This window comes from Ranitomeya variabilis, chromosome 1 (assembly GCF_051348905.1).
Source record: "Ranitomeya variabilis isolate aRanVar5 chromosome 1, aRanVar5.hap1, whole genome shotgun sequence".
Classification (NCBI taxonomy): Eukaryota; Metazoa; Chordata; class Amphibia; order Anura; family Dendrobatidae; genus Ranitomeya; species Ranitomeya variabilis.
Window position 1 is genome coordinate 460,423,081 of NC_135232.1, and position 20,587 is coordinate 460,443,667.

General features: G+C 46.5%; 1 protein-coding gene across 1 annotated transcript in view; it reads right to left on the reverse strand.

Annotated features, from left to right (window-relative positions):
- The window catches only part of MUSK (muscle associated receptor tyrosine kinase), a 252,498-nt gene that overhangs the window by 20,930 nt on the left and 210,981 nt on the right, over window positions 1-20,587 (reverse strand). The window contains exons 14-15 of the mRNA XM_077281030.1: window positions 6,831-7,026; window positions 4,140-4,328 (exon numbers count right to left, since the gene is read on the reverse strand). Of these exons, the coding sequence (XP_077137145.1) occupies window positions 4,140-4,328; window positions 6,831-7,026 (385 nt within the window). The remainder of the gene's footprint in view (window positions 1-4,139; window positions 4,329-6,830; window positions 7,027-20,587) is intronic.

Consider the following 20,587-nt stretch of genomic DNA (forward strand, 5'->3'; position numbering starts at 1 on the left):
TTCCTTCAGGAAATGCCCATCTAATATATAATTGCATAGAATACTACTTCCTGCAATTTGTGCCAACTTCCGTGGCTTTGTCCGGAGCTAATGTCCGGAGATAATGTCCGGAGCTAATGTCCGGAGATAATGTCCGGAGATAATGTCCGGAGATAATGTCCGGAGATAAGTAACGTCACCAGTGTCCTACACCCAGGCAGAGCACAGGGGCCCCAGGCAGAGCACAGGGGCCCCAGGCAGCATATGGGGCCCCAGGCAGAGCACAGTGGCCCCAGGCAGAGCACAGGGGCCCCAGGCAGCCTATGGGGCCCCAGGCAGAGCACAGTGGCCCCAGGCAGAACATGGGGCCCCAGGCAGAGCACAGGGGCCCCAGGCAGAGCACAGGGGCCCCAGGCAGCATATGGGGCCCCAGCCAGAGCACAGTGGTCCCAGGTAGAGCACAGGGGCCCCAGGCAGCCTATGGGGCCCCAGGCAGAGCACAGGGGCCCCAGGCAGCATATGGGGCCCCAGGCAGAGCACAGGGGCCCCAGGCAGCATATGGGGCCCCAGGCAGAGCACAGTGGCCCCAGGCAGAGCACAGGGGCCCCAGGCAGAACATGGGGCCCCAGGCAGAGCACAGGGGCCCCAGGCAGCATATGGGGCCCCAGGCAGAGCACAGGGGCCCCAGGCAGCATATGGGGCCCCAGGCAGAGCACAGTGGCCCCAGGCAGAGCACAGGGGCCCCAGGCAGCATATGGGGCCCCAGGCAGAGCACAGTGGCCCCAGGCAGAGAACAGGGGCCCCAGGCAGAGCACAGGGGCCCCAGGCAGCATATGGGGCCCCAGGCAGAGCACAGTGGCCCCAGGCAGAGCACAGGGGCCCCAGGCAGCATATGGGGCCCCAGGCAGAGCACAGTGGCCCCAGGCAGAGAACAGGGGCCCCAGGCAGAGCACAGGGGCCCCAGGCAGCATATGGGGCCCCAGGCAGAGCACAGGGGCCCCAGGCAGCATATGGGGCCCCAGGCAGAGCACAGTGGCCCCAGGCAGCATATGGGGCCCCAGGCAGAGCACAGTGGCCCCAGGCAGAGCACAGGGGCCCCAGGCAGCATATGGGGCCCCAGGCAGAGCACAGTGGTCCCAGGCAGAGCACAGGGGCCCCAGGCAGCTTATGGGTCCCCAGGCAGAGCACAGTGGCCCCAGGCAGAACATGGGGCCCCAGGCAGAGCACAGGGGCCCCAGGCAGAACATGGAGCCCCAGGCAGAGCACAGGGGCCCCAGGCAGAGCACAGGGGCCCCAGGCAGCATATGGGGCCCCAGGCAGAGCACAGGGGCCCCAGGCAGCATATGGGGCCCCAGGCAGAGCACAGTGGCCCCAGGCAGAGCACAGTGGCCCCAGGCAGCATATGGGGCCCCAGGCAGAGCACAGGGGCCCCAGGCAGCCTATGGGGCCCCAGGCAGAGCACAGTGGCCCCAGGCAGAACATGGGGCCCCAGGCAGAGCACAGGGGCCCCAGGCAGAGCACAGGGGCCCCAGGCAGCATATGGGGCCCCAGCCAGAGCACAGTGGTCCCAGGTAGAGCACAGGGGCCCCAGGCAGCCTATGGGGCCCCAGGCAGAGCACAGGGGCCCCAGGCAGCATATGGGGCCCCAGGCAGAGCACAGGGGCCCCAGGCAGCATATGGGGCCCCAGGCAGAGCACAGTGGCCCCAGGCAGAGCACAGGGGCCCCAGGCAGAACATGGGGCCCCAGGCAGAGCACAGGGGCCCCAGGCAGCATATGGGGCCCCAGGCAGAGCACAGGGGCCCCAGGCAGCATATGGGGCCCCAGGCAGAGCACAGCGATATTTTGGACCACTGTGCGGTGTTTCAGACCCCCTGTGTGATGTCTGGGGCCCTGTTCTTAAGTATATTAAAGATTAAAGTAACGTATATTAAAGTATATTATAGATCAAATTTGACACGTTTATGAGCACCATTGAGTGATATACTCAAGAATGACATAATTTTTCAACATTTTATGGTTTCAAACTGTAAACACTCAGAGTTTTTTTTACTTCAACCAGAAAACCTTAACGGTTCATAAAAAACTTGACTGTTCAGGATATGATAAAAGTCATAGTATTCTGAATCTTTAACTTATAAAGATACCTTTACATGGGGTGATTATTGGTTCCAGAGAGGCTTTCGGCCGATAATCGTACACATGGCTGGTGACAGGACAATACAATATAAACGTTCAAAGGTAAACACTGATAACATTAAAATCTAATATATTATTGCCTAGAATACTACTTCCGGCAATTTGTGCCAACTTCCGTGGCTTTGTCCGGAGATAATGTCCGGAGATAAGTGACGTCACCAGCGTCCTACACCCGCTCAGGGTGGACAAAGATATATGCCTTCGTGGTGCGCGGCACTTTTCTGATTGGTTGCCGCTTGCCGCGAGCGACCAATCAGAAATGTGCCGTACTGTCAAGAATTGTCAAGAGCTGGTGAGTGCAGCCATTTTTTGTTCTTTCTTACTATTAGTTATTAATTGTATTATTCTTACATTTGAATAAATAAAGTATATATGGATTCTAGACTCCCGATTCTTTAGAATCGGGCTGCCATCTAGTTTAAAATAAACTTTGAAAAGTATTTTTATTTGAGTTATTCCATGTTATTTGCACACAGGCCCCAGGTATGTGAATATGGGGTAGTCACAAAAAAAGTGTTGCTATACGAAATGCATATAACATAAAAATATACGAACAACTGGAAATTACTAACAACTATATAGCTGAGGAATACCTAGAGTTTCAAAATTGTAACTAAAGTAGTTTTACAGAAAATAATAAAAAAGTAACCTGACAGGCCTGCGAGGCCCTAGGTACGCGTTCTACCAGCCTTAGCCGCGGTCACCAGGAGGTCAGATCCATTACGAAATCCCGTCCAGGCGGACCCCAGAGCTAGTGGGAATGCATGCTTACTTTCAAATAACTTTGAAAAAAATTTTTTTTGAGTTATTCCATGTTATTTGAAAACAGGCCTCAAAGGCCCCAGGTACGTAATAGTGTAGATTTCTATGGTCACGCATTCTAGGGTTATCAGGCCCAAATCACCAGGGTATGTGAACTTTTGATCAGGGTCATTTGGATATTTTGGGTTGTCATTATGATTTAAAAAGAAAACACAGTAGTTTGACAATAAATGGTTTCATCCAACCACTAACCATGAGTGGACAGAAATTTTTGGTGTTATCATTCATATTCTCTGAAAAAAGGCAAAGAAAGCAAAAATTCTGCTGGGGTATGTAAACTTGAGCACAACTGTAGCTAATCCCTTAAGCTAGGGTCACCAAACTGTTTTTTGCACTCATCGGAGAGAATTATGCTAATCACACTCCGATCAGACCCTGATCAGAAGATAATAATAAAAAAAAATCTTCATCTTCTCCATTCATTCTGTTGAATCTGAGTGCAGTTGAAGATGTTTTTCCAAGGACCCATAGACATGAATGGCCAAGTGTGCTCCGATAATCTGCAACTTATGCATGCTGCAAGGAAAAATTTGGACATGTGCACGGCCTCATAGAATAACATGGGGACGAGTAATATTTGTCAAAATGGCAGATAGCGCTCATCCGATTCTTATGGTCATGTTTACAAGCCCTTAAAGAAAAATACAGCATGCAGAATATCACTACCCCCCTCCAAAAGCCTAGTAAGTAGCATGACTTCCATTTCCTGCATTGGCAATCTTTTTCATTGCATGCAGGCCTAAAACTTATACAGAATAAACAGAATGCTGTTAGTTGACATGTTATTGGCACTAAACAGAGAATTATATCTCAACAGCTGAAATATGGCACTAAGGGAGAGAAGGAGATTGCTAAGTTTAGGAACAGGCATGTGTTTAACATACGACAAGACAAACATTTTAATGAGAGCAGAAGGCGATGGTTCAGCTTGTGTTGCTAAATGTCACGTTTCAGCGAGATGAACATATGGTTGAGTAGAGATACAATATAAATCCAAAGCTCAGTAATAAACAGTGTGCACAGGATGGTGGATCTATGTCATTCTTCCGTTCCAATGGGAAATGACTGATGGGGATGTAAAGAGAATATATCATGTGTTTGGAGTAACACACCAATCTGGAGAAAAATTGCATTTGTTTACCTGGCTTGAAAGACCCGTCCAAAGGCTCCTTCTCCAATGTCCCTGACATACTCAATATTATTCCGGGGATATTCAAGGCTTATGAGTTTAGGGTTGAGAAGGAGTGGCATTCTCTGATACATGGGGTTTGGATGTAACCTGTCCAATACCAGCTCTGATGGAAGGGCTGTAAGTGGAGCGGTAGTTTCTCTGGAAAAAAATAATGCCAATATTCAACTACTAAATGCTTTCAGAATTAATTTTCTACATGGAAGGAGTAGCATTACATCTATACATGATAAGAAGTGAGATAATTTAATGAGTTACATAAATTAGGTTAGTGATAGACTTGTATTCATATCCTATTAATGATGACATACTATGTGTAATACTTTTCAAATATGGGAACAACTAAAAAGGATTTTTCCCCCATAGCACTAAATCTTCTGTTTTCTGGAAAGTTGTATCCCCAGGTGCAGTTAATTCTAAAAAAACCCTAACATTTCTTTGCTCACCCTCCCTAGGTCCAACACTGAGCCTCCACCTCTGCTCTAGGTGTACATTGTTGCCACCAGAGCTGACATCACATCAACAGCGCTACAGCCCAATCAGTAAGCTCTGCGGCTCCTGCTGTCGAAACAGGCAGAGCCTCTAAACTCATTCTGTGGCTGCAGACCCATTGACTAGACAACAGGACAGTAACAGATATGCAGTGCTGGACCCGGGGAGGATGAATAAGGAGCATTTTTTAATTTCATACACCATACTGTGCCTGGGGATACAGCTTTCTTATAAACAAAAACTCCTTTAACGTCATAAATGTAATGAAATTTCCAAAATAAATTATGTATTTGAAAGAGTGATTTGAAAAAAAAAATCCCATTTCAAAACACTATGTCTGCAGATTTTAATATAGTTTTATATATACAGTGGGTACGAAAAGTATTCAGACCCCATTACATTTTTCACTCTTTGCTCCATTGCAGCCATTTGGTAAATTCAAAAAAGTTCATTTTTTTACACATTAATGTACACTCTGCACCCCATCTTGACTGAAAAAACTGAAATGTTGTAATTTTTGCAAATTTAATGAAAAAGAAAAACTGAAATATCACATGGTCATAAGTATTCAGACCCTTTGCTCAGACACTCACATTTAAGTCACATAGTGTCCATTTCCTTGTGATCCTCCTTGAGATGGTTCTACTCCTTAATTTGAGTCCAGCTGTGTTTAATTAAACTGACAGGACTTGATTTGGAAAGGCACACACCTGTCTATATAAGACATCACAGCTCACAGTGTATGTCAGACCAAATGAGAATCATGAGGTCAAAGGAATTGGCCAAGGAGCTCAGAGACAGGATTGTGGCACGGAACAGATCTTGCCAAGGTTACAACAGAATTTATGCAGTACTCAGGGCTCCTAAGAGCACAGTGGCCTCCACAATCCTTAAATGGAAGTAGTTTGGGATCACCAGAAGTCTTCCTAGACCTGGCCATCCAGCCATACTGAGCAATCGTGGAGAAGAGCCTTGGTGAGAGAGGTAAAGAAGAACCCCAAGATCACTGTGGCTGAGCTCCAGAGATGCAGCAGGAAGATGGGAGAAAGTTTCACAAACCTAACTATCACTGCAGCCCTTCACCAGTCGGGCCTTTATGGCAGAGTTGCCCGACAGAAGCCTCTCCTCAGTGCAAGACATATAAAAGCCCGCATAGAGTTTGCTAAAAAGTACATGAAGGACTCCCAGACTATGAGAAATAAGATTCTCTGATCAGATGAGACAAAGATAGACCTTTTTGGTGATAATTCTAAGTGGTATGTGTGGAGAAAACCAGGCACTGCTCATCACCTGCCCAATACAATCCCAACAGTGAAACTAAACATATGATAAATACATGTGATATTTCAGTTTTTTTTAGAATTTGCCAAAATTACTAAATTTCTGTTTTTTCAGTCAAGATGGGGTGCAGAGTGTACATTAATGAGAAAAAAATGAACTTTTTTGAATTTACCAAATGGCTGCAATGAAACAAAGAGTGAAAAATTTAAAGGGGTCTGAATACTTTCCGTACCCACTGTATAGTTACAGTATGTGTCTTAGGCCACTACAAAAGTCAAACATCTTTCCATGACAATGTTTTTTTCTTCAGAATATTGCTGTGCAAAGTTTGCTACAATATTAGACTTCTAAAAATATGGAAAACTGACAAGCATTCACAGAAGAATATTATTCCCCCAGTCAACATTGTCCATTGCCCATTTATTACCTGACTGTTCCCAGCTGTAAAATGAATCTTAGAAACAGGCAGAGTTGGACAAACAGAATACAATAACCATAGAAAAAGACACAGATGGCAAACCCAAATATTGTACATTGGTTGAATGCGACTAAGAAAAATTTTCAAAGCTGAACGTGAAGTTCTTCTTGAACATTTTGATCAGAATGTATGAGCCCACTGCCATGTTATGGAAAACATTAGTAGATCCCTAACCATTTTGGCGTAGCGATTATGCACCAGCAGAGTGAGACCCCGATGCCCCACAGCACTTGTGATGTCAATCAAAACCCTCCACAGCTCTGGATCAAAACATTAGGAACTTGGTTTTGAGTTTTGTAAATTTTGCTTAGCCTCAGTAGATCATTATATAACATTTGGATATGCGGTCAAAGTCTGTTTTTCCACAGTTATGGGACAATTAGAATACTAACCTGTTCACATTTTTCACTTTCTTCTGTCTTCGGCAGCAAATAAGGGCCATAATTATCAGTAGCGTTAAGCCTGCAAAACCGCAGATAGTGGATATGATGACCGTCATGGAGTGTGTTGGCGAAAACGATGATGACGTTGATGGCATAACAGGTTGCTCATTAGCTGTTTTTATTGTTGTTGGTAAGTTTGGTGTGCCTTTAAAGAAAACAAAGAGTTATTTTTGTAAAGTAGTGGTATCTATTCCCCTCTTGCCGTGGACAATTATTTTTTCTGCGTGTCCCTTCCACTTACTCGTCTAGGAGTCATAACTTTTATTTATCTATCCCTGTAGTCACATGAGAGTTTTTTTAAGATGGGATGAGCTGTAGTTTTCAGAGACATCATTAATTTTACCATAAAATGTACTATTTAAGTTTGGAGAAATAGCAAAAAAAACCGCAATTCATTCTTTGGATTTTAGGTTTGCTTTTATGGCATTCGTTGTGTGGTAAAAATGACACAGAAACATAATTCTTCAGGTCAGTATAATAATTTAATCCTAAACTTGAATAGTTTTATTTTTTTATTTAGTGGTAAAAAAATCAGAAATGTACAAAAATGTGTTTGTTTATATAGCCATTTTCTAAGATTTATAACAGTTTTCTATTGAGCAGTATGAGGATATTTTTTGCATGTGAGCTAATGTTTTTACTCATTCAATTTTGGGGTATATAAAATATTTTGATTATAATTATTAAATTATTAAGCTAAACGTAATTAGTTTTTATTTTATTTTATTTTGTGGAAAATGTGTTCTGACAAAAACGAGAACTACGGCAGTACAGTTTTTGCTGCCTTACGGTTGAATTAAATAATTAAAAATTTTGATTGATTGACTTATACAGACGTGAAGATGGCAAAAAGGTTTATTTTTTAGTTTTAAAGAGGGAAAAGTGGGTTGATTCTACTTTTTTTTACTTTTAAAAACTTTTTATTTGCATTGTCTTTTTTTGTGTAAGTATTGCTTGTTCTAGATACTGCAATACTACAATATCAGTAGCATAGATACAGGGGAGCAGAGGATGTGGTTGCCCTGGGCCCCTGACTCAGCGGAGTCACCTTAGAGCGGTTGCTACTAGGGTTGAGCGAAACGGGTCGATCATTTTCAAAAGTCGCCGACTTTTGGCTAAGTCGGCGTCTCATGAAACCCGATCCGACCCCTGTGCTTGTCGGCCATGCGGTACGCGACTTTCGCGCCAAAGTCGCGTTTCAATGACGCGAAAAGCGCCATTTCTCAGCCAATGAAGGTGAACGCAGAGTGTGGGCAGCGTGATGACATAGATCCTGGTCCCCACCATCTTAGAGAAGGGCATTGCAGTGATTGGCTTGCTGTCTGCGGCGTCACAGGGGCTATAAAGGGGCGTTCCCGCCGACCGCCATCTTACTGCTGCTGATCTGAGTTTAGGGACAGGTTGCTGCCGCTTCGTCAGAAGCAGGGAGAGCGTTAGGCAGGGTCCACTAACCACCAAACCGCTTGTGCTGCAGCGATTTCCACTGTCCAACACAACCTTCGGTGTGCAGGGACTGTGGAAGCTATATTTTTTTTTTTTTCCCCTCAGCGCTGTAGCTCATTGGGCTGCCCTAGAAGGCTCCGTGATAGCTGTATTGCTGTGTGTACGCCACTGTGGAAACCAACTGCTTTTTTCAAAGCACATATCCTCTTGTTCCTTCCTTTCTGCACAGCTATCTTTTTTGTTTGTCCACACTTTTTATTTAATTTGTGCATCAGTCCACTCCTATTGCTGCCTGCCATACCTGGCTTAGATTACTGCAGGGAGATAGTAATTGTAGGACAGTCCCTGTTTTTTTTTTTTTTTTTTTTTTGTGGGAGATTAAGATTTGCATTTCTGCTACAGTGCCATCCCTGTGTGTGCCATCTCTCACTGAGTGGGCCATAGAAAGCCTATTTATTTTTTCCGTGATTTGTGTTCTAAATTCTACCTCAACACAAAAACACTACATCAATCAGTGGGAGAAAAATATTGGCCTCAGTCAGGGCTTGTGTGCCACTGCTGTGTGTGCTATCTCTCATTCAGTGGGCTATAGAAAGCCTATTTTTTTTTTTTTTTTTTTTTTAATATTATTTGGTTTCTAAAGTCTCCCTGAAAAAAAAAAAAAAACCTAAAAAAACAGTGGGAGAGTAATATTGCCCTTTCAGCTTGTGTGCCAGTCTTGACTCCTGGGTGTGCCACCTCTCTCCCTCTCATTCAGTGGGCCATAGAAAGCCTATTTATTTTTTTTTTTAAATATTATTGGGTTTCTAAAGTCTCCCTTAAAAAACAAACAATACATAAAAAAACAGTGGGAGAGTAATATTGCCCTTTCAGCTTGTGTGCCAGGCTTGACTCCTGGGTGTGCCACCTCTCTCTCTCATTCAGTGGGCCATAGAAAGGCTATTTTTTTTTTTTGTTTTTTTAATATTATTTGGTTTCTAAAGTCTCCCTGAAAAAAAAAAAAAAAACCTAAAAAAACAGTGGGAGAGTAATATTGCCCTTTCAGCTTGTGTGCCAGTCTTGACTCCTGGGTGTGCCACCTCTCTCCCTCTCATTCAGTGGGCCATAGAAAGCCTATTTATTTTTTTTTTTAAATATTATTGGGTTTCTAAAGTCTCCCTTAAAAAACAAAAAATACATAAAAAAACAGTGGGAGAGTAATATTGCCCTTTCAGCTTGTGTGCCAGGCTTGACTCCTGGGTGTGCCACCTCTCTCCCTCTCATTCAGTGGGCCATAGAAAGCCTATTTATTTTTTTTTAAAAATATTATTGGGTTTCTAAAGTCTCCCTTAAAAAACAAAAAATACATAAAAAAAACAGTGGGAGAGTAATATTGCCCTTTCAGCTTGTGTGCCAGTCTTGACTCCTGGGTGTGCCACCTCTCTCCCTCTCATTCAGTGGGCCATAGAAAGCCTATTTATTTTTTTTTTTAAATATTATTGGGTTTCTAAAGTCTCCCTTAAAAAACAAAAAATACATAAAAAAACAGTGGGAGAGTAATATTGCCCTTTCAGCTTGTGTGCCAGTCTTGACTCCTGGGTGTGCCACCTCTCTCTCTCATTCAGTGGGCCATAGAAAGGCTATTTTTTTTTGGTTTTTTTAATATTATTTGGTTTCTAAAGTCTCCCTGAAAAAAAAAAAAAAACATAAAAAAACAGTGGGAGAGTAATATTGCCCTTTCAGCTTGTGTGCCAGTCTTGACTCCTGGGTGTGCCACCTCTCTCCCTCTCATTCAGTGGGCCATAGAAAGCCTATTTATTTTTTTTTTAAATATTATTGGGTTTCTAAAGACTCCCTTAAAAAACAAAAAATACATAAAAAAACAGTGGGAGAGTAATATTGCCCTTTCAGCTTGTGTGCCAGGCTTGACTCCTGGGTGTGCCACCTCTCTCCCTCTCATTCAGTGGGCCATAGAAAGCCTATTTTTTTTTTTTTAAATATTATTGGGTTTCTAAAGTCTCCCTTAAAAAACAAAAAATACATAAAAAAACAGTGGGAGAGTAATATTGCCCTTTCAGCTTGTGTGCCAGTCTTGACTCCTGGGTGTGCCACCTCTCTCCCTCTCATTCAGTGGGCCATAGAAAGCCTATTTATTTATTTTTTTTAAAATATTATTGGGTTTCTAAAGTCTCCCTTAAAAAACAAAAAATACATAAAAAAACAGTGGGAGAGTAATATTGCCCTTTCAGCTTGTGTGCCAGGCTTGACTCCTGGGTGTGCCACCTCTCTCCCTCTCATTCAGTGGGCCATAGAAAGCCTATTTATTTATTTTTTTAAATATTATTGGGTTTCTAAAGTCTCCCTTAAAAAACAAAAACTACATAAAAAAACAGTGGGAGAGTAATATTGCCCTTTCAGCTTGTGTGCCAGTCTTGACTCCTGGGTGTGCCACCTCTCTCTCTCATTCAGTGGGCTATAGAAAGCCTATTTTTATTTTATTTTTTTTTTATATTATTTGGTTTCTAAAGTCTCCCTGAAATAAAAAAAAAACTTAAAAAAACAGTGGGAGAGTAATATTGCCCTTTCAGCTTGTGCGCCAGTCTTGACTCCTGGGTGTGCCACCTCTCTCTCTAATTGTGGGCCATAGAAAGCCTTTTTTTTTTTTTTTTTTTTTAATAATATTTGGTTTCTAAAGTCTCCCTGAGAAAAAAAAATAAATAAATTAGGTGGGAGATTAATATTGACATTAGTGCTTGAGTGACAGTCCTGCGTGTGTGTCATCTCTGTGATTTTGTGCCACAGAAAACAGAGTGTGTAACATTGTGCCTGATTTTCCTTGTGGTCTCACCAACCTGTTAAGGGATATTGAAATCATACTGAAGTTATAGCTCACCGTGTAAGTTGTTTGACAGCAACAAATAAAGTTACTTTGGTTAAGATTTTAAAACAATGAGGAAGTCTGGTGCAAGAGGTCGTCGTGGGCGTTCATTGTCAGCTGGTAATGATGGTAGTGGTAGTGGAGCATCAGGTGGTCGTGGGGATAAAAATATTCCACCTAAGTCTGGAGCTGTGGAGCCAGTTTCGTCGTCAGGCTACACAAGGCCTCGAACGCTCTCTTTTCTGGGAGTAGGAAAACCGCTTTTAAAGGCGGAGCAGCAACAGCAAGTTTTGGCTTACATTGCAGACTCAGCCTCTAGCTCTTTTGCCTCCTCTTCCGAAACTGGTAAATGTAAAAGCAGCGCGTCGCTTGTGGATGTTCACGGTCAGGGACAAGTCGCTTCCTTGTCCTCCTCAGCAAAAACTACAACAAGAGAGAAGGATGCAGCAGGCGACACAACGGGTCACTCCATGGAGCTCTTTACACATACCGTCCCTGGCTTAGAAAGTGAAACATTTAACAGGCCATGCCCATTACAAGTATATTCTGACATGGAGTGCACTGATGCACAGCCACAGCCAGAGTACTATGCTGCTCCTTTGACTCAGACCACCACATTGCCCTCTCAGGGTACAGATCCACAATCAGACCCTGATGAGACTATGTTGCCCCGCCACGAACGCTATACCACCGACCGACACAGTGACACAGACGAAGTTGCACACGAGCTCGAAGAGGAGGTAATAGATGACCCAGTTATTGACCCCGATTGGCAGCCATTGGGGGAACAGGGTGCAGGCGGCAGTAGTTCAGAAGCGGAGGTGGAGGAGGGGCCGCAGCAGGCATCAACATCGCAACAGGTTCCATCTGCCGGGCCCGTATCTGGCCCAAAACGCGTGTCAAAGCCAAAACCTGTTGGAGCACAGCGTTGCCATCCGGTTAAAGCTCAGTCTGCAATCCCTGAAAAGGGATCCGAGTCTAGGAAGAGTGCAGTCTGGCATTTTTTTAAACAACATCCAACTGATCAGCGCAAAGTCATCTGTCAAAAATGTTCAACTAGCTTAAGCAGAGGTCAGAATCTGAAAAGTCTAAATACTAGTTGCATGCATAGACACTTAACCACCATGCATTTTCAAGCCTGGACTAACTACCAAACGTCCCTCAAGGTTGTAGCACCCTCGGCCAATGAAGCTAGTCAGCAACGCAACATCCCTTCCGTCACTGTAAGGCCACCATTTTCCGCACCACCGGCAGTATCTGTGCAGGTTTCTTTGCCAGCCAAAAGCAGTCAGGGTCAGGGAATCACCAGTTTTGTAGGAGGAAATATTGCATCTAGGGCACCGGCGGAAACAATACCGTCTCCAACCGTCTCTCAGTCTGCCATGTACACCGGCACACCCGAAAGTTCCACGATCTCCAGCTCTCCAGTCCAGCTCACCCTACATGAGACTCTGGTTAGAAAAAGGAAGTACTTATCCTCGCATCCGCGTACACAGTGTTTTAACGCCCACATAGCTAGACTAATCTCGTTAGAGATGATGCCCTACCGGTTAGTTGAAAGCGAAGCTTTCAAAGCCCTGATGGAGTACGCTGAACCACGATACGAGCTACCCAGTCGACACTTTTTTTCCAGAAAAGCCATCCCAGCCCTGCACCAGCATGTTAAACAGCGCATCGTCCATGCACTCAGGCAATCTGTGAGTACAAAGGTGCACCTGACTACAGATGCATGGACCAGTAGGCATGGCCAGGGACGTTATGTGTCCATCACGGCACACTGGGTGAATGTGGTGGATGCAGGGTCCACAGGCGACATCAATTTAGGGACAGTTGTGCCTAGCCCATGGTCTAGGAAACAGTTGGCTGTAGGCGTTCGCACCCCCTCCTCCTCCTCGTCCTCCTGCAGAAGCTACAGCTCTTCCACAGAACGCAGTCTGCCAACCACTCCATCGGCAGATGACACTGTTGCACACCAGTTGTCCCATTATGGGCCAGCTACTGCCAAGCGTCAGCAGGCTGTATTGGCTATGAAGTGCTTGGGCGACAACAGACACACCGCGGAAGTTCTGTCCGAGTTCTTGCAACAAGAAACGCAGTCATGGCTGGGCACAGTAGATCTTGAGGCAGGCAAGGTAGTGAGTGATAACGGAAGGAATTTCATGGCTGCCATCTCCCTTTCCCAACTGAAACACATTCCTTGCCTGGCTCACACCTTAAACCTGGTGGTGCAGTGCTTATTGAAAACTTATCCTGGGTTCTCCGACCTGCTCCTCAAAGTGCGTGCACTTTGCTCACATATCCGACGTTCGCCTGTACACGCCAGCCGTATGCAGACCTATCAGCGGTCTTTGAACCTTCCCCAGCATCGCCTAATCATAGACGTTGCAACAAGGTGGAACTCAACACTGCACATGCTTCAGAGACTGTGCGAACAGAGGCGTGCTGTTATTTATTTGTGGGAGGATACACGGGCAGGCAGTAGGATGGCAGACATGGAGTTGTCAGGTGTGCAGTGGTCTAAGATACAAGACATGTGTCAAGTCCTTCAGTGTTTTGAGGAATGCACACGGCTGGTTAGTGCAGACAACGCCGTAATAAGCATGAGCATCCCCCTAATGCGTCTGCTGATGCAAAGTTTGACGCACATAAAGGAGCAGGCGTCTGCACCAGAGGAAGAGGAAAGCCTTGATGACAGTCAGCCATTGTCTGGTCAGGGCAGTGTACAGGACGAGGTAGCGGGCGAAGAGGAGGTGGAGGACGAGGAGGATGATGGGGATGAGTATATTTTTAATGCCGAACCTTTCCCGGGGGCACAGGAAATTGGTTGCGTGTCACGGCCGGGTTCTGGTTTTTTGAGGGACACAAGTGACGTAGATTTGCCTGCAACTGCCCCTCAACCAATCACAACCGGAGATTTGACAACTGGAACTTTGGCCCACATGGCGGATTATGCCTTACGTATCCTAAAAAGGGACACACGCATTACGAAAATGATGAACGATGACGATTACTGGTTGGCCTGCCTCCTTGATCCACGCTATAAAGGCAAATTGCAAAATATTATGCCACATGAGAACTTGGAACTAATATTAGCAACCAAACAATCAACTCTTGTTGACCGTTTGCTTCAGGCATTCCCAGCACACAGCGCACGTGATCGTTCTCACACGAGCTCCAGGGGGCAGCAGACTAGGAGTGTTAGGGGTGCACACATCAGAAGTGGCGTTGGACAGAGGGGTTTTCTGACCAGGTTGTGGAGTGATTTTGCTATGACCGCAGACAGGACAGGTACTGCTGCATCAATTGAAAGTGACAGGAGACAACATTTGTCCAGTATGGTTACTAACTATTTTTCATCCCTTATCGATGTTCTCCCTCAACCGTCATTCCCACTTGATTACTGGGCCTCCAAATTAGACACCTGGCCAGAATTGGCAGAATATGCATTGCAGGAGCTTGCTTGCCCGGCAGCAAGTGTCCTATCAGAAAGAGTATTCAGTGCTGCAGGTTCAATATTAACCGAAAAAAGGACTCGTCTGGCTACCCAAAATGTTGACGATCTAACATTCATTAAAATGAACCACAACTGGATTTCGAAATCTTTTGCCCCACCTTGCCCGGCCGACACCTAGCTTTCCTATGAAAGGCTCTTGCCTGTGAATTACTTTTCTAATGTCTAATTTGCTGCAGCTGATTGTACAGCATACGACATGTTTACACCTCCCTAAATGGCCAAACTCCCCACACGGGGCCGTGGTATCGCGACTTGGCGCAAGCACCCGTGAGACTGCTGTTTGTCTGAAGAGGTGGGTGTGCTCGCTTTTGGTTGACGGCATTGCTACTGGGTCCCTCATAGTACAATGTAGTGTCTCTGGCGGTGGTGGTGCGCACCCAACGTCAGACACACCGTTGTAACATGAGGGGCCCTGGGGCGGTCCCGCCGGCCTCTAGAGAGTTCCCCCCGTACCCCAGCTCAAAATGTGCTCTACCACATGCAAAATTATGTCGCACAGCTCCACCAATCTTTAGTCTATTCGCTGACATCATTCAATGTCTGGCACTGACAATACAAATTTGTAGACATCTATGATGCAACTTAAAGTAGTCTGTGTCTGTGTCCTATATTGGCACCATTAAATAGTTACTGCCAAATTACTATGTCAGAAACTCAGCAGATGAGCCCACCCCTGTACCTAAGTATGCCACCTTTTTTTTTGTTTTGGTTGTTTTGCGAGACATTAACATCTATTTATATTTTGGGAGTACTGGGACAGACACTCCTTGCACTACTCCTCCACTCACCACCAAGCTGCCCGTGTATCCATGTAACCGCTGTAAAACTGCCATGAGCCTATTGTTTGTTATTTTAGGCCTTTGAAGCCTGTCTGCGGTCCCTCCTTCCACTAGTCCTCCACTGACCAGACCACTGCTGCCCGTGTACTCCTGGAACCAATTATAAAGTGCCTACAGCCAGCCCATTTTTTTATGTTAGGCCTTTGAAGCCTGTCTGCGGTCCCTCCTTCCACTAGTCCTCCACTGACCAGACCACTGCTGCCCGTGTACCCCTGGAACCAATTATAAAGTGCCTACAGCCAGCCCATTTTTTTATGTTAGGCCTTTGAAGCCTGTCTGCGGTCCCTCCTTCCACTAGTCCTCCACTGACCAGACCACTGCTGCCCGTGTACCCCTGGAACCAATTATAAAGTGCCTACAGCCAGCCCATTTTTTATGTTAGGCCTTTGAAGCCTGTCTGCGGTCCCTCCTTCCACTAGTCCTCCACTGGCCAGACCACTGCTGCCCGTGTACCCCTGGAACCAATTATAAAGTGCCTACAGCCAGCCCATTTTTTTATGTTAGGCCTTTGAAGCCTGTCTGCGGTCCCTCCTTCCACTAGTCCTCCACTGGCCAGACCACTGCTGCCCGTGTACCCCTGGAACCAATTATAAAGTGCCTACAGCCAGCCCATTTTTTTATGTTAGGCCTTTGAAGCCTGTCTGCGGTCCCTCCTTCCACTAGTCCTCCACTGGCCAGACCACTGCTGCCCGTGTACCCCTGGAACCAATTATAAAGTGCCTACAGCCAGCCCATTTTGTTATGTTAGGCCTTTGAAGCCTGTCTGCGGTCCCTCCTTCCACTAGTCCTCCACTGGCCAGACCACTGCTGCCCGTGTACCCCTGGAACCAATTATAAAGTGCCTACAGCCAGCCCATTTTTTTATGTTAGGCCTTTGAAGCCTGTCTGCGGTCCCTCCTTCCACTAGTCCTCCACTGGCCAGACCACTGCTGCCCGTGTACCCCTGGAACCAATTATAAAGTGCCTACAGCCAGCCCATTTTTTTATGTTAGGCCTTTGAAGCCTGTCTGCGGTCCCTCCTTCCACTAGTCCTCCACTGGCCAGACCACTGCTGCCCGTGTACACCTGGAACCAATTATAAAGTGCCTACAGCCAGCCCATTTTTTTATGTTAGGCCTTTGAAGCCTGTCTGCGGTCCCTCCTTCCACTAGTCCTCCACTGGCCAGACCACTGCTGCCCGTGTACCCCTGGAACCAATTATAAAGTGCCTACAGCCAGCCCATTTTTTTATGTTAGGCCTTTGAAGCCTGTCTGCGGTCCCTCCTTCCACTAGTCCTCCACTGGCCAGACCACTGCTGCCCGTGTACCCCTGGAACCAATTATAAAGTGCCTACAGCCAGCCCATTTTTTTATGTTAGGCCTTTGAAGCCTGTCTGCGGTCCCTCCTTCCACTAGTCCTCCACTGGCCAGACCACTGCTGCCCGTGTACCCCTGGAACCAATTATAAAGTGCCTACAGCCAGCCCATTTTCTTATGTTAGGCCTTTGAAGCCTGTCTGCGGTCCCTACTTTAAATACTCCTCCACTGACCACCAAGCTGCCTGCCCGTGTATCCATGTAACCGCTGTAAAACTGCCATGAGCCTATTGTTTGTTATGTTAGGCCTTTGAAGCCTGTCTGCGGTCCCTCCTTCCACTAGTCCTCCACTGGCCAGACCACTGCTGCCCGTGTACCCCTGGAACCAATTATAAAGTGCCTACAGCCAGCCCATTTTTTTATGTTAGGCCTTTGAAGCCTGTCTGCGGTCCCTCCTTCCACTAGTCCTCCACTGGCCAGACCACTGCTGCCCGTGTACCCCTGGAACCAATTATAAAGTGCCTACAGCCAGCCCATTTTTTTATGTTAGGCCTTTGAAGCCTGTCTGCGGTCCCTCCTTCCACTAGTCCTCCACTGGCCAGACCACTGCTGCCCGTGTACCCCTGGAACCAATTATAAGGTGCCTACAGCCAGCCCATTTTTTTATGTTAGGCCTTTGAAGCCTGTCTGCGGTCCCTCCTTCCACTAGTCCTCCACTGGCCAGACCACTGCTGCCCGTGTACCCCTGGAACCAATTATAAAGTGCCTACAGCCAGCCCATTTTTTTATGTTAGGCCTTTGAAGCCTGTCTGCGGTCCCTCCTTCCACTAGTCCTCCACTGGCCAGACCACTGCTGCCCGTGTACACCTGGAACCAATTATAAAGTGCCTACAGCCAGCCCATTTTTTTATGTTAGGCCTTTGAAGCCTGTCTGCGGTCCCTCCTTCCACTAGTCCTCCACTGGCCAGACCACTGCTGCCCGTGTACCCCTGGAACCAATTATAAAGTGCCTACAGCCAGCCCATTTTTTTATGTTAGGCCTTTGAAGCCTGTCTGCGGTCCCTCCTTCCACTAGTCCTCCACTGGCCAGACCACTGCTGCCCGTGTACCCCTGGAACCAATTATAAAGTGCCTACAGCCAGCCCATTTTTTTATGTTAGGCCTTTGAAGCCTGTCTGCGGTCCCTCCTTCCACTAGTCCTCCACTGGCCAGACCACTGCTGCCCGTGTACCCCTGGAACCAATTATAAAGTGCCTACAGCCAGCCCATTTTCTTATGTTAGGCCTTTGAAGCCTGTCTGCGGTCCCTACTTTAAATACTCCTCCACTGACCACCAAGCTGCCTGCCCGTGTATCCATGTAACCGCTGTAAAACTGCCATGAGCCTATTGTTTGTTATGTTAGGCCTTTGAAGCCTGTCTGCGGTCCCTCCTTCCACTAGTCCTCCACTGGCCAGACCACTGCTGCCCGTGTACCCCTGGAACCAATTATAAAGTGCCTACAGCCAGCCCATTTTTTTATGTTAGGCCTTTGAAGCCTGTCTGCGGTCCCTCCTTCCACTAGTCCTCCACTGGCCAGACCACTGCTGCCCGTGTACCCCTGGAACCAATTATAAAGTGCCTACAGCCAGCCCATTTTTTTATGTTAGGCCTTTGAAGCCTGTCTGCGGTCCCTCCTTCCACTAGTCCTCCACTGGCCAGACCACTGCTGCCCGTGTACCCCTGGAACCAATTATAAAGTGCCTACAGCCAGCCCATTTTTTTATGTTAGGCCTTTGAAGCCTGTCTGCGGTCCCTCCTTCCACTAGTCCTCCACTGGCCAGACCACTGCTGCCCGTGTACCCCTGGAACCAATTATAAAGTGCCTACAGCCAGCCCATTTTTTTATGTTAGGCCTTTGAAGCCTGTCTGCGGTCCCTCCTTCCACTAGTCCTCCACTGGCCAGACCACTGCTGCCCGTGTACCCCTGGAACCAATTATAAAGTGCCTACAGCCAGCCCATTTTCTTATGTTAGGCCTTTGAAGCCTGTCTGCGGTCCCTACTTTAAATACTCCTCCACTGACCACCAAGCTGCCTGCCCGTGTATCCATGTAACCGCTGTAAAACTGCCATGAGCCTATTGTTTGTTATGTTAGGCCTTTGATAGCCTGTCTGCGGTCCCTACTTTAAATACTCCTCCACTCACCACCAAGCTGCCTGCCCGTCTATCCATGTAACCGCTGTAAAACGGCAATGAGCCTATTGTTTGTTATTTTAGGCCTTTGATAGCCTGTCTGCGGCCCCTACTTGCAATACTCCTCCACTGACCACAATGCTGCCTGGAGTGCCTGCCTGTGTATCCACGTAACCGATGTAAAACTGCCATGACTGCCTACTGTTTGTTATTTTAGGCCTTTGATAGCCTGTCTGCAGCCCCTACTTGCAATACTCCTCCACTGACCACACCAATGCTGCCCGTGTACCCCTGGAACCTATTTAAAAGTTCATAGAGCCTAGTTATATATTTTATTTACTATTAATAAGGCCATGATGGACTACGCTGTACCACGCTACAAGCTAACCAGTCGACACTTCTTTTGCGAGAAAAGCCATCCCAACCCTCCACCAGCATGTAGAAGACCGCATTGTCCATGCACTCTGGCAATCTGTGAGTACAAAGGTGCACCTGACAACAGACGCATGGACCTGTAGGCATGGCCACGGAAGATTACGTGTCCATTACGGCGCAATGGGTTAATGTGGTGGATGCATGGTCCACAGGGGACAGCCTACTAAGTCTGTCTGCAGTCCCTAATTCAAATTGTCCTCCACTGTCTAAATCGGAGCTTTCACCTTCTGGCTTTCGGCCTATAGTATCAGAAATTAAACTGCATTTGGCCTTCAACTTTGGTTAGGGCCTACTAACGGCTTCTGCCCCTCCCTGGTGTTGTCCTCAACTAAATAAAGCTGAGCTTCAACCTTCTGCTCCAAATTACCATTTTAAAAAATGCAATAGGCTTTTCCGGCCTACTAAAGGTGTCTGTCTGTGTGCCCCTGCCTGGTGTTGTCCTCAACTAAATAAAGCTGAGCTTCAACCTTCCGGCTCTCATTAAGTGGTTTAAAAAAAAAAAAATGGTGGTTAGGGCCTACTAACGGCTTCTGCCCCTCCCTGGTGTTGTCCTCAACTAAATAAAGCTGAGCTTCAACCTTCTGCTCCAAATTACCATTTTAAAAAATGCAATAGGCTTTTCCGGCCTACTAAAGGTGTCTGTCTGTGTGCCCCTGCCTGGTGTTGTCCTCAACTAAATAAAGCTGAGCTTCAACCTTCCGGCTCTCATTAAGTGGTTTTAAAAAAAAAAAATGGTGGTTAGGGCCTACTAACGGCTTCTGCCCCTCCCTGGTGTTGTCCTCAACTAAATAAAGCTGAGCTTCAACCTTCCGGCTCTCATTAAGTGGTTTTAAAAAAAAAAATGGTGGTTAGGGCCTACTAACGGCTTCTGCCCCTCCCTGGTGTTGTCCTCAACTAAATAAAGCTGAGCTTCAACCTTCTGCTCCAAATTACCATTTTAAAAAATGCAATAGGCTTTTCCGGCCTACTAAAGGTGTCTGTCTGTGTGCCCCTGCCTGGTGTTGTCCTCAACTAAATAAAGCTGAGCTTCAACCTTCCGGCTCTCATTAAGTGGTTTTAAAAAAAAAAAATGGTGGTTAGGGCCTACTAACGGCTTCTGCCCCTCCCTGGTGTTGTCCTCAACTAAATAAAGCTGAGCTTCAACCTTCTGC